The sequence below is a fragment of the Oncorhynchus tshawytscha genome, linkage group LG11 (genome assembly GCF_018296145.1).
Source record: "Oncorhynchus tshawytscha isolate Ot180627B linkage group LG11, Otsh_v2.0, whole genome shotgun sequence".
NCBI classification, from domain to species: domain Eukaryota; kingdom Metazoa; phylum Chordata; class Actinopteri; order Salmoniformes; family Salmonidae; genus Oncorhynchus; species Oncorhynchus tshawytscha.
Genome location: NC_056439.1, coordinates 49,238,890 through 49,252,959, shown reverse-complemented (window position 1 = coordinate 49,252,959; position 14,070 = coordinate 49,238,890). Strand labels below are relative to the sequence as shown.

General features: G+C 40.0%; 1 protein-coding gene across 1 annotated transcript in view; it reads left to right on the top strand.

Annotated features, from left to right (window-relative positions):
• The window catches only part of LOC112262235, a 59,509-nt gene extending 46,177 nt beyond the window's left edge, over positions 1-13,332 (top strand). The window contains exons 138-151 of the mRNA XM_042330227.1: positions 1,142-1,194; positions 2,577-2,709; positions 2,801-2,883; positions 3,862-3,988; positions 5,616-5,806; positions 5,915-6,005; positions 6,109-6,232; positions 6,363-6,544; positions 6,769-6,924; positions 7,011-7,144; positions 8,101-8,234; positions 8,505-8,601; positions 8,692-8,953; positions 12,615-13,332. Of these exons, the coding sequence (XP_042186161.1) occupies positions 1,142-1,194; positions 2,577-2,709; positions 2,801-2,883; positions 3,862-3,988; positions 5,616-5,806; positions 5,915-6,005; positions 6,109-6,232; positions 6,363-6,544; positions 6,769-6,924; positions 7,011-7,144; positions 8,101-8,234; positions 8,505-8,506 (1,410 nt within the window). The 3' untranslated portion in view covers positions 8,507-8,601; positions 8,692-8,953; positions 12,615-13,332. The remainder of the gene's footprint in view (positions 1-1,141; positions 1,195-2,576; positions 2,710-2,800; positions 2,884-3,861; positions 3,989-5,615; positions 5,807-5,914; positions 6,006-6,108; positions 6,233-6,362; positions 6,545-6,768; positions 6,925-7,010; positions 7,145-8,100; positions 8,235-8,504; positions 8,602-8,691; positions 8,954-12,614) is intronic.
• The last annotated feature ends 738 nt before the right edge of the window (positions 13,333-14,070 follow it).

Here is a 14,070-nt window from a genome sequence, read left to right as displayed (position 1 = left end):
TCAGTGTCTTGTCATCAGGAACCTGTTATGAACAGGCCTTCCCGAATGAGCACAAGACAAGAACAGGTCAGTGTCTTGTCATCATTTATGAACAGGCCTTCCCGATGAGCACATGACAAGAGCAGGTCAGTGTCTTGTCATCATTTATGAACAGGCCTTCCCGATGAGCACATGACAAGAGCAGGTCAGTGTCTTGTCATCATTTATGAACAGGCCTTCCCGATGAGCACATGACAAGAGCAGGTCAGTGTCTTGTCATCATTTATGAACAGGCCTTCCCGATGAGCACAAGACAAGAGCAGGTCAGTGTCTTGTCATCATTTATGAACAGGCCTTCCCGATGAGCACAAGACAAGAGCAGGTCAGTGTCTTGTCATCATTTATGAACAGGCCTTCCCGATGAGCACATGACAAGAGCAGGTCAGTGTCTTGTCATCATTTATGAACAGGCCTTCCCGATGAGCACAAGACAAGAGCAGGTCAGTGTCTTGTCATCATTTATGAACAGGCCTTCCCGATGAGCACAAGACAAGAGCAGGTCAGTGTCTTGTCATCATTTATGAACAGGCCTTCCCGATGAGCACATGACAAGAGCAGTCTTGTCATCATTTATGAACAGGCCTTCCCGATGAGCACAAGACAAGAGCAGGTCAGTGTCTTGTCATCATTTATGAACAGGCCTTCCCGATGAGCACATGACAAGAGCAGTCTTGTCATCATTTATGAACAGGCCTTCCCGATGAGCACAAGACAAGAGCAGGTCAGTGTCTTGTCATCATTTATGAACAGGCCTTCCCGATGAGCACATGACAAGAGCAGTCTTGTCATCATTTATGAACAGGCCTTCCCGATGAGCACAAGACAAGAGCAGGTCAGTGTCTTGTCATCATTTATGAACAGGCCTTCCCGATGAGCACATGACAAGAGCAGGTCAGTGTCTTGTCATCATTTATGAACAGGCCTTCCCGATGAGCACATGACAAGACGGTGAAAAAAAGACATAGGAAACAACATATTTTCATCGTCTTCTGCACACTGGGTTTATTCATTCCTAGCAGGTTTCACGTGAACAATTTATGCGTTTGGCGTGTATAGATATAACTGTCATTATCAAGACTCTTTCCTTGTCTTTGTGTTGTAGGCTGTTATATTCTTCGGGGATGTAGCGAGCAACGCAAGCATCGACTCGGAGGAGTAAGTTAAGAATGCGTTAACATGACATATAAACAAACCCAGATCAACTGTCCTATTGTGTCTTTCTGTCCTTCTACTTCCTGTCATGTTATCTCTCTCTCTCTTCTTAGTCTCTCTCCCCTTAGTATCTGTCCTCTTAGTCTCTTCTCCTCTTAGTCTCTTCTCCTCTTAGTCTCTTCTCCTCTTAGTCTCTTCTCCTCTTACAGTCTCTTCTCCTCTTAGTCTCTCTCCTCTTAGTCTCTTCTCCTCTTAGTCTCTTCTCCTCTTAGTCTCTTCTCCTCTTACAGTCTCTTCTCCTCTTAGTCTCTCTCCTCTTAGTCTCTTCTCCTCTTAGTCTCTGTCATCTTAGTCTCTCTCCTCTTACAGTCTCTCTCCTCTTAGTCTCTTCTCCTCTTACAGTCTCTTCTCCTCTTACAGTCTCTTCTCCTCTTAGTCTCTCTCCTCTTAGTCTCTGTCATCTTAGTCTCTCTCCTCTTACAGTCTCTTTTCCTCTTAGTCTCTTCTCCTCTGTCTCTCTCCTCTTACAGTATCTTCTCCTCTTAGTCTCTCTCCTCTACAGTCTCTTCTCCTCTTAGTCTCTTCTCCTCTGTCTCTCTCCTCTTACAGTATCTTCTCCTCTTAGTCTCTCTCCTCTACAGTCTCTTCTCCTCTACAGTCTCTTCTCCTCTCAGTCTCTCTCCTCTTAGTCTCTATCCTCTTACAGTCTCTTTTCCTCTTAGTCTCTTCTCCTCTCAGTCTCTATCCTCTTACAGTCTATTTTCCTCTTAGTCTCTGTCATCTTAGTCTCTCTCCTCTTACTCTCTTCTCCTCTTAGTCTCTCTCCTCTTAGTCTCTGTCATCTTAGTCTCTCTCCTCTTACAGTCTCTTTTCCTCTTAGTCTCTTCTCCTCTGTCTCTCTCCTCTTACAGTATCTTCTCCTCTTAGTCTCTCTCCTCTACAGTCTCTTCTCCTCTACAGTCTCTTCTCCTCTCAGTCTCTCTCCTCTTAGTCTCTATCCTCTTACAGTCTCTTTTCCTCTTAGTCTCTTCTCCTCTTAGTCTCTATCCTCTTACAGTCTCTTTTCCTCTTAGTCTCTTCTCCTCTCAGTCTCTATCCTCTTACAGTCTATTTTCCTCTTAGTCTCTGTCATCTTAGTCTCTCTCCTCTTACTCTCTTCTCCTCTTAGTCTCTCTCCTCTTAGTCTCTGTCATCTTAGTCTCTCTCCTCTTACAGTCTCTTCTCCTCTTAGTCTCTCTCCTCTTACAGTCTCTTTTCCTCTTAGTCTCTTCTCCTCTCAGTCTCTCTCCTCTTACAGTCTCTTCACAGTCTCTACAGTCTTCTCCTCTTAGTCTCTGGCCTCTTAGTCTCTCTCCTCTTAACAGTCTCTCTCCTCTTACAAACAGGCTCTCTCCATCCGTGTTGCAAGGGTTCACATGTACATCAGCACAGTCCATGACAATCAAAACGGTGCACAGACTGGTTCATGCCTGCAGACCGAGGATCCTTAGAGAGAAAGTGGTGCTGAAAGAAACACAGGTCTGTGAGACATGAAGATGTCAGAGTTATGACGATGATGATAGCTAATACATCTCACACAGGATTACCTCTTATATCTTTTTTTCCACAGTTGACCTGCATGTACAATTTACTGAAAGACAACCTTGACCAGAGTTTTACAGACTATCCATCAGACATGCTACTATATTACAAGTAAGTCTAATCGTGATCATTATGTTATCGTGTTAATTATCTAATCATGTTTGTTATTTAAACCTGTTAATTATCTATCCTGTTAAAGCTGCAATATGTAACCTTTTGGGAAACCCAAACAAATTCACATAGGATTGTCTGTTATATATCTGTCATTCTCGTTGTACGCAAGTCTAAGATGCTGTCGATATATTCTGAGCAGTGCATCTTTAATTATCTAATGCTGTTCATGCTCTTATCATGTTCATGATCTAATGCTGTTCATGATCTAATCCTGTTCATGATCTATTCCTGTTCATGATCTAATGCTGTTCATGATCTAATCCTGTTCATGATCTAATCCTGTTCATGATCTAATCCTGTTCATGGTTTAATCCTGTTCATGATCTAATCCTGTTCATGATCTAATCCTGTTCATGATCTAATCATGTTCATGATCTAATCCTGTTCATGATCTAATCCTGTTCATGATCTAATGCTGTTCATGATCTAATCCTGTTCATGATCTAAATCCTGTTCATGATCTAATCATGTTCATGATCTAATCCTGTTCATGATCTAATCATGTTCATGATCTAATCCTGTTCATGATCTAATCCTGTTCATGATCTAAATCCTGTTCATGATCTAATCCTGTTCATGATTTAATCCTGTTCATGATCTAATCCTGTTCATGATCTAATCCTGTTCATGATCTAATATGGTTAATGATTTTAACATTCAATACTATACAATAATCCAGACAATACTATACAATAATCCAGACAATACTATACAATAATCCAGACAATACTATAAAGAAAGTATTTCCTGGTAGTTCAGAAAGCATTTTAGTTCAGAAGAAAACTACCAGGACATATAATCGGATTTTATAATCCTGTTGATGCTTCATATGAGTGATGTGTGGGTCAATGGGTTGAGTGAATATTTCCTTAGCTAATTTGTATTAATCTGTAATAATTGTTCATTTCCTTCCAGCTATGCAAAGGTTGAAAAAAGCAATTGCAGGTCCTACTTCAACGCGGCAGGTTCTGCAGACTTCTCTGTCCTCTCCAGCGTGCTGAACAAGGATGAAATGCTACTGGACAATGCAAAAAGCTGCTTGGTGAGTGGCTGCAGAGTTGTGTCCTTCGTCTATAGATACACTATATATACAAAAGTATGTGGACACCCCTTCAAAATTTGTGGATTCAGCTATTTCAGCCACAACCGTTGCTAACTGGTGTATACAATCGAGCACACGGACATGCAATCTCCATAGACAAACATTGGCAGTAGAATGGCCCGTACTGAAGAGCTCAGTGCCTTTCAACGAGGCACTGTAATAGTATACCACCTTTTCAACAAGTCAGTTTGTCAAATTTCTGCCATGCTAGAGCTGCCCTGGTGCACTGTAAGTGCTGTTATTATGAAGTGGAAACATCTAGGAGCAACAATGGCTCAGCTGCAAAGTGGTAGGCCACACAAGCTCACAGAACAGGACCACAGAGTGCTGTTCATAGTTGCAACACTCACTGCCGAGTTCCAAACTGCCTCTGGAACCAACGTCAGCACAAGAACTGTTCGTCAGGAGCTTCATGAAATGGTTTTCCATGGCCGAGCAGCCACACACAAGCCTAAGATCACCATGCTCAATGCCAAGCGTTGGCTGCAGTGGTGTAAAGCTTGCCGTCATTGGACTGGAGCAGTGGAAACATGTTCTCTGAAGTGACGAATCATGCTTCACCATCTGGCAGTCCGACAGACAAATCTGGGTTTGGTGTAGGCCAGGAGAACGCTACATTGCCCCCAATGCATAGTGCCAACTGTAAAGTTTGGTGGAGGTAAAATGGTCTGGGGCTGTTTTTCATGGCCTCTTAGTTCCAGTGAAGGGAAATCTTAACGTCACAACATACAATGACATTGTAGATTATTCTGTGCTTCCAACTTTGTGGCAACAGTTTGGGAAAGGCCCTTTCCTGTTTCAGCATGACAATGTCCCCGTGCACAAAGCGAGGTCCATACAGAAATGGTTTGTCAAGATCGGTGTGGAAGAACTTGACTGGCCTTCACAGAGCCCTGACCTCAACCACGCCGACTGCGAGCCAGGCCCAATTGCCCAACATCAGAGCCCGACCTCACTAATGCTCTTGTGCCCGCAGCAATGTTCCAACATCTAGTGGAAAGCCTTCCCAGAAGAGTGGAGGCTGTTTTAGCAGGAAAGAGGGGACCAACTCCACATTAATGCCCATGATTTTGGAATGAGATGTTTGACGAGCAGGTGTCCACATACTTTTATAGTGTATCTCCTGTGACCTTTTTAAGAAGTGCAGTGGCGCAGGATGTGACTCCTAACAGTACATACCCAGACCCCTCAGCTAAGTTCGATAACAGTCCACAGATTTAATAAAACAATGATGGAATGTTGGAATGCAGTAACCGGTAAACATCTTTCCTCATTAGCATCTTAGTGTTTCTATGTTACCATAGTAGCATGAGTCAGAAAAGTCTGGTTCTCTTAAAACCAACAACAACACTATCATCCCAAGACCAGAACTATCACCCCTTTAGTTCACTTTTTGTGCTATGGAATTGTGGAAAGGTTGTGGTTTCCTTAGCCAAAGTTATAGCCGATTACAATGACAGAATGTTGGAAAAGTTGGAGGTCAACAACGTTTTATAGAAACATATGATTCAAATGAATCACCTCTAATTAATTTCATTAACACATCACTTTGTTGTGTAATTTGTAGGGAATTAGTGAAGTGAGTCTTAGCAAAAACCACGTGGAGGTGCTGGGAAACATGGTGTGCACTATGAACAGCTCCTACATCCTAAACTCTGACCCCTTCATTCTGGAGAAACTGAAGAACTGCAAGGACTTCACCGAAGCTCAAGTCGCTGCCATGGAAACGCTCCTCATTTCAGGGACAACACAGTATGGGTATGTGAATGTGAACTTTTGTGAACAAAGTTTGTTTTGATTTTGATTAAATCACAAAAGTTGTACATGCAATAACAATACAATTTACAATATGAACTTGGTTTTCAGAAAAACAACTACATGGAATCAACAAACGTTGGAAGACCTTGAAACCCTGCCACTGTATCTGACCCAAAACTTCTGGAGCCTGTTCACAACAGTACGTTTATGCTTTACATTTTTTTGTGTGTTTACGCCTTTAAATTATCTTTGTAAAAAGGTGCAAATTATTGATCTAAAAATGTTTGGTTTGGTATTCACAGGAGGTGAAAGGGAAGTTCCTCAAGTCCTTTATGCCCCAGCTGAGGAAGCAGGAAACAGTGAAGAGGAAGCTGAAGACACTGTTCAAGCAGATCAACTCATTCAGCAGATCCAAGCGGGGAGCAGGTAAACTCACTATGCGCTAAAACATCTTGGAGAAACAACTTAGAGAATGATACATTTGCTATGAGATTTTCATGGGTATCATATTTACATACTGGTCTGGTGTTTCTCACCATTGGTTGCTTTTCAAAAGGATGCATCACTGGGAACATCACCCAGTCGGTCATCGCAGACACCTCGTTCCCCTTTGGCTATGACATGACCCAGTTTGACCTCTGTCTGGACATCAGCGTTCTGAAAGACAATCTGGCCACTTTCACTAAACAAGTCGATGACAACAACTTCCAGAAGATCATTTTAGTCAAACTAAACCAGGTAATGATGACATCAAAATGGCCGTCTGACTTTTGTTTCTTTGACTCCCAGAACGGAATGAAAAATGATTGTATTCATAACAGGGTAGTGGCCATGCATAGATAGGAGAAGGGATAGGTACGAGAATGTCATTAATCTCAGAAGACCAGTCCGGTTTATTGAATCGTTAGATCAAATGAGTGGAGGACCACAATCATAATAAATGCAAAAATTGTGTTCCACAGGCTTATCCATCTGGAATTGTTGACGAGCAGCTTAAGGTGCTGGGCTCTGTGTCGCGTGTGGCCACTCTTGATGACATCACAAAGTGGAGCATCACCAAAATCGACACACTGTCAGCACTGATGGCCTTTGGTGATGGTCCATGGGAAACAGAGAAGGTATATTAAAGGAAAGAGATGTTTGTACCTTTTTTTTTGTGTGTCGCTTTTCTCTAAAACAGGTCTCTTTCTGTTGATGCATTCAGAGTAAGGCAATCATCACAACATACTTGAACACGTCAGGTAACTCCTTGGGGAGCTCTGAGTTAAATGCCGTTGGTGCTAATCTGTGTTCTCTGGATGTGAGCGTACTGAAGACCATCACATCAAGCAGTCTGAAGTGAGTATATCTGACCTGTTCAGCAAACAAACTGCTAATGAATTATTTCACAGTTCTGTTTACCAACTCATGGGTAACAATGAGACAATATGTCAGTTAAACTGTAGTCCTGGGTAACAATGAGACAATATGTCAGTTAAACTGTAGTCCTGGGTAACAATGAGACAATATGTCAGTTAAACTGTAGTCCTGGGTAACAATAAGACAATATGTCAGCTAAACTGTAGTCCTAAATAACAATGAGACAATATGTCAGCTAAACTGTAGTCCTAAATAACAATGAGACAATATGTCAGCTAAACTGTAGTCCTGGGTAACAATGAGACAATATGTCAGCTAAACTGTAGTCCTGGGTAACAATGAGACAATATGTCAGCTAAACTGTAGTCCTGGGTAACAATGAGACAATATGTCAGCTAAACTGTAGTCCTGGGTAACAATGAGACAATATGTCAGCTAAACTGTAGTCCTGGGTAACAATGAGACAATATGGCAGCTAAACTGTAGTCCTGGGTAACAATGAGACAATATGTCAGCTAAACTGTAGTCCTGGGTAACAATGAGACAATATGTCAGCTAAACTGTAGTCCTGGGTAACAATGAGACAATATGTCAGCTAAACTGTAGTCCTGGGTAACAATGAGACAATATGTCAGCTAAACTGTAGTCCTGGGTAACAATGAGACAATATGTCAGCTAAACTGTAGTCATGGGTAACAATGAGACAATATGGCAGCTAAACTGTAGTCCTAAATAACAATGAGACAATATGGCAGCTAAACTGTAGTCCTAAATAACAATGAGACAATATGCCAGCTAAACTGTAGTCCTGGGTAACAATGAGACAATATGGCAGCTAAACTGTAGTCCTAAATAACAATGAGACAATATGCCAGCTAAACTGTAGTCCTGGGTAACAATAACAGTTTTTTTGCATTTCTCATTTATCTTCTAAGAAATGCCAATTCCCTGGACGTGACCTCTTGCTCCACTGAACAGAAGAGGGCTGTATACGACATCAGCAAGAGTTCTTTTAGCTCCCAGCGTATCTCTAATCCAACATATTACCAACTCATCAGCCCCCCTACCTACACACACACACACAACACACACACACACACACACACACACACACACACACACACACACACCAGATATGAGTCTTTGCTTTTTTCCCACTTCCTTTTGGTGCGCTTGATTTAGCTTGCCCAGGGGGGACAGGTGGGCAGGGTTTGTTCTGTTGGGACTATTCCAATGGTTTCATTGCACCGGAAAACTAAATGGGTAAAGCTAATGGAGTATAACAATCTGAGGTACTCTATTCAGTACTTGCTGAAAGTGTGCATTCCTTTTTTTTGCCAGGCGGTGCTCCCATTGAAGACATAAGGAGTCTTGCAGCTCAGAATGTGAACATGGACATAACTACATTCAAAGGTCTTGAGAGCACTGTAATTCCTGTAAGTATCAGATAGCTCTGGACCTGCTCTACCTGCTGCTACAATGTAAATACAGGAAACCTGTTTCATCTGTTTATTTATTTAACTCAGAGTCTGACCGTGAGCGAGGTGAAAGGACTTCTGGGTGCCAACGTGGATGATCTGAAGACATTTGAGAACGACACGGTTGTTCATGCGTGGTTAATCGCGCAGCCTCAATCTGATCTGGACTTGCTGCGGCTGGGTCTGACCGGAGGCAAAGAAACTTCCACTGCGGTGGTGCCGACAGCGGTGGTCCCCCTCAACACCACCAACACCTTGCTGGCACACAACACTGTCACAGCCAAGCCACTACCAATCACCACAACTCAGAGTAAGGAAACATGGACCACCCGCGCACCAACTCTTTACATTACATATAGGCATTATTCCTGATGATCCCTTAAGGGGCAATCTGCAGTTGCTATATCTATTTTTATACTCCTAAATTAATGATATATATGCATTGATTCTTGAAGAATATCCATTAGAAATGCCACATGAGCTCAGTTCAACTGTCACACTCTATGAGAACCTCAAATATAAGCTTGTTTTGCTCTAATATTTGTAAATATTGTAAATGTAAACAATCCCTGTAAAGCCTCGTAACATGGTTATAACAATAAGTTTGATATCATGGATATATCAGTCCTTGTGTCCATAGCTCTGTCTATGAATTTGAGAGTTATTACATTTCTTCATGGGCCCATCCCAGAACAGAGGGATGAGGGCTGTCAGAACAGAGGGATGAGGGCTGTCAGAACAGAGGGATGAGGGCTGTCAGAACAGAGGGATGAGGGATGTCAGAACAGAGGGATGAGGGATGTCAGAACAGAGGGATGAGGGATGTCAGAACAGAGGGATGAGGGCTGTCAGAACAGAGGGATGAGGGATGTCAGAACAGAGGGATGAGGGCTGTCAGAACAGAGGGATGAGGGCTGTCAGAACAGAGGGATGAGGGCTGTCAGAACAGAGGGATGAGGGATGTCAGAACAGAGGGATGAGGGATGTCAGAACAGAGGGATGAGGGATGTCAGAACAGAGGGATGAGGGATGTCAGAACAGAGGGATGAGGGATGTCAGAACAGAGGGATGAGGATGTCAGAACAGAGGGATGAGGGATGTCAGAACAGAGGGATGAGGGATGTCAGAACAGAGGGATGAGGGATGTCAGAACAGAGGGATGAGGGATGTCAGAACAGAGGGATGAGGGCTGTCAGAACAGAGGGATGAGGGATGTCAGAACAGAGGGATGAGGATGTCAGAACAGAGGGATGAGGGATGTCAGAACAGAGGGATGAGGGCTGTCAGAACAGAGGGATGAGGGCTGTCAGAACAGAGGGATGAGGGATGTCAGAACAGAGGGATGAGGGCTGTCAGAACAGAGGGATGAGGGATGTCAGAACAGAGGGATGAGGGATGTCAGAACAGAGGGATGAGGGATGTCAGAACAGAGGGATGAGGGATGTCAGAACAGAGGGATGAGGGCTGTCAGAACAGAGGGATGAGGGATGTCAGAACAGAGGGATGAGGGATGTCAGAACAGAGGGATGAGGGATGTCAGAACAGAGGGATGAGGGCTGTCAGAACAGAGGGATGAGGGCTGTCAGAACAGAGGATAATTCAGAACAGAGGGATGATAATGTCAGAACAGAGGGATGAGGGATTCAGAACAGAGGGATGAGGGATGTCAGAACAGAGGGATGAATTCAGAACAGAGGGATGAGGGCTGTCAGAACAGAGGGATGATTACTGTCAGAACAGAGGGATAAATTCAGAACAGAGGGATGAGGGATGTCAGAACAGAGGGATGAATGTCAGAACAGAGGGATGAGGATGTCAGAACAGAGGATAAGGGATGTCAGAACAGAGGGATAATTGTTGGGATAATCAGAACAGAGGGATGTCTTGTTGTTATTGATAAATTCAACTAAAGATAGGATAATTTAGGATAATTACAAGGATAAATTACATAGGATAATCTTCATAACAAGTCCAGGATAAATTACAGGATAATTACATAGGATGTCCCTGATAATTACATAGGATTTCAGGAGAACATAGGATAATTACATAGGATAAATTACAGGGGACATTAACTGAATAAGGATAATTAATAGGATAAATTACAGGATAATTACATAGATAATTACACAGGATAAATTACATAGGATAATTACACAGGATAAATTACATAGGATACACAGGATAATTACATAGGATAATTACATAGGATAATTACACAGGATAAATTACATAGGATAATTACATAGGATAATTACATAGGATAATTACACAGGATAATTACATAGGATAATTACACAGGATAAATTACACAGGATAATTACACAGGATAAATTACACAGGATAATTACATAGGATAATTACATAGGATAATTACACAGGATAATTACACAGGATAATTACACAGGATAATTACACAGGATAAATTACACAGGATAAATTACATAGGATAATTACATAGGATAAATTACATAGGATAAATTACATAGGATAAATTACACAGGATAAATTACACAGGATAAATTACACAGGATAATTACACAGGATAATTACACAGGATAATTACACAGGATAATTACATAGGATAAATTACATAGGATAAATTACATAGGATAAATTACATAGGATAAATTACATAGGATAAATTACATAGGATAAATTACATAGGATAAATTACATAGGATAAATTACATAGGATAAATTACATAGGATAAATTACATAGGATAATTACATAGGATAAATTACATAGGATAATTACATAGGATAAATTACATAGGATAAATTACATAGGATAAATTACATAGGATAAATTACATAGGATAAATTACATAGGATAATTACATAGGATAATTACACAGGATAAATTACATAGGATAAATTACATAGGATAAATTACACAGGATAATTACACAGGATAATTACATAGGATAATTACATAGGATAAATTACATAGGATAAATTACATAGGATAAATTACATAGGATAAATTACATAGGATAAATTACATAGGATAATTACATAGGATAAATTACACAGGATAAATTACATAGGATAAATTACATAGGATAAATTACACAGGATAAATTACACAGGATAAATTACACAGGATAAATTACATAGGATAAATTACATAGGATAATTACACAGGATAAATTACACAGGATAAATTACATAGGATAAATTACATAGGATAATTACATAGGATAAATTACATAGGATAAATTACATAGGATAATTACATAGGATAAATTACATAGGATAATTACATAGGATAAATTACATAGGATAATTACACAGTCATAGCCACTTTAAACAATGCTACCTTATATAATGATAATTACACAGGATAAATTACATAGGATATAATTACTCTATAAGGATATAATTACACTAGCCACTTTAACTATGATAAATTACATAGGATAATTACGATATCAGGATGCTGCTCTGTACCAACACTCATTCATATATCCTTATGTATCCCCTTACACTGTGTCATACATAGGATAAATTACATAGGATAAACTGTGTATAAGACAGTTTTTTTTTTACATTGTTAGATAATTACTTGCTCGTTATTACTGATAATTACAAGCAGGATAAATCTTACATGTGTATGTGACAAATAAAATTATTTGATTTGAGGATAAATTACATAGGATAATTACATAGGATAATTACATAGGATAATTACACAGGATAATTACACAGGATAAATTACATAGGATAATTACATAGGATAATTACATAGGATAATTACACAGGATAATTACATAGGATAAATTACATAGGATAATTACATAGGATAAATACATAGGATAATTACATAGGATAAATTACATAGGATAATTACATAGGATAATTACACAGGATAAATTACATAGGATAATTACACAGGATAAATTACATAGGATAATTCCATTGCTGGGAACTGTATGTTAAAGTGTCTCAAAATGATTTGACCTCTCAGATGGTGTCGGTAATGGAGGAGCACATCCCGAGAAAGACCTGGGAGCCCTCTCTCTCTGTCTGGCACTGGTCACCGTCATCCTGCAGATGATGTGAGACGAGATGATGAGACCATAGTGTGACCAGATGATGTGAGACGAGATGATGAGACCATAGTGTGGGCCAAGCATCTTCTAAAATGAACAGCAACAACCTGTTTTACTTTTAGAATTGTTGAATCGTCTTGTACTACTTATAACCAAGTTTACAAATATTTTATTTAGCCAATCATGTTTTAATAATTTATTGTTTTATGTCATTCTTGTTAAGCATCACTTTTGTATGTAATCATCACAAGTATATGTCTATATATATGTGTGTGTTCTTATTTGAACATTCCATAAGATTGCACATTTTCATGTTTATATATTTAAATGATCTGTTGTCAAGGAATGTAAAATTCATGAAGTATGTACACCTGTCCTTGTACTTAACCCACAAATATGACCTATGTAAAGTTAGGGCTCTATTCAATCAGTATCGCTGGCCAACAGAAATATGAAGGTAGATTCTGATTGAGCTAAACAATATGCAGTGTTTACCGCGAATGCAGTCTCTGCTGACATGGGAACGTTGCCTTTCAATTTGAATCACGCTGTAATGCCGAACTTCCGTGATACGGATTAAATAGAGCCCATTATTCATATTTTTTCTTCAAATTAATAAAAATGCAAATATACCATCGGTGCTCAGCTCACATTACTGGATAGTAAAGTGTTGAAAACAAAATACAATACATTTCCTGTACAGCACACGTCACTTTTACGCAGTATGTTCTGCTTGCAGTACTTCAGGTAAGCCACATGGTGGCAGTGTAGTATATTCTGAATAGTTCTGAAAAGTGAACAGAGGTAGTATTGAAGAAAAAGAAGAATGAAGGAATAGCACCTGTGGTGTAAAGTACTTTAAGTAAAAAATACTTTAAACTACTACTTAAGTAGTACTTCACTATTTATATTTTTGACAACTTTTGCTTTTACTTTAATACATTCCTAATGGAAATATTGTACTTTTTACTCCATATATATTTTCCCTGACAACCAAAAGTACTGGATACATTTTGAATGCTTAGCAGGACAGGAAAATAGCCATATTCACACACTTATCAAGAGATTACGTGGTCATCACCACTGCCTCTGTTCTGGCAGACTCACTAAACACAAATGCATCTTTTGTAAATAATGTCTGAGTGTTGGAGTGTGACCCTGGCTATCTGTAAATAATGTCTGAGTGTTGGAGTGTGACCCTGGCTATCTGTAAATAATGTCTGAGTGTTGGAGTGTGACCCTGGCTATCTGTAAATAATGTCTGAGTGTTGGAGTGTGACCCTGGCTATCTGTAAATAATGTCTGAGTGTTGGAGTGTGACCCTGGCTATCTGTAAATAATGTCTGAGTGTTGGAGTGTGACCCTGGCTAT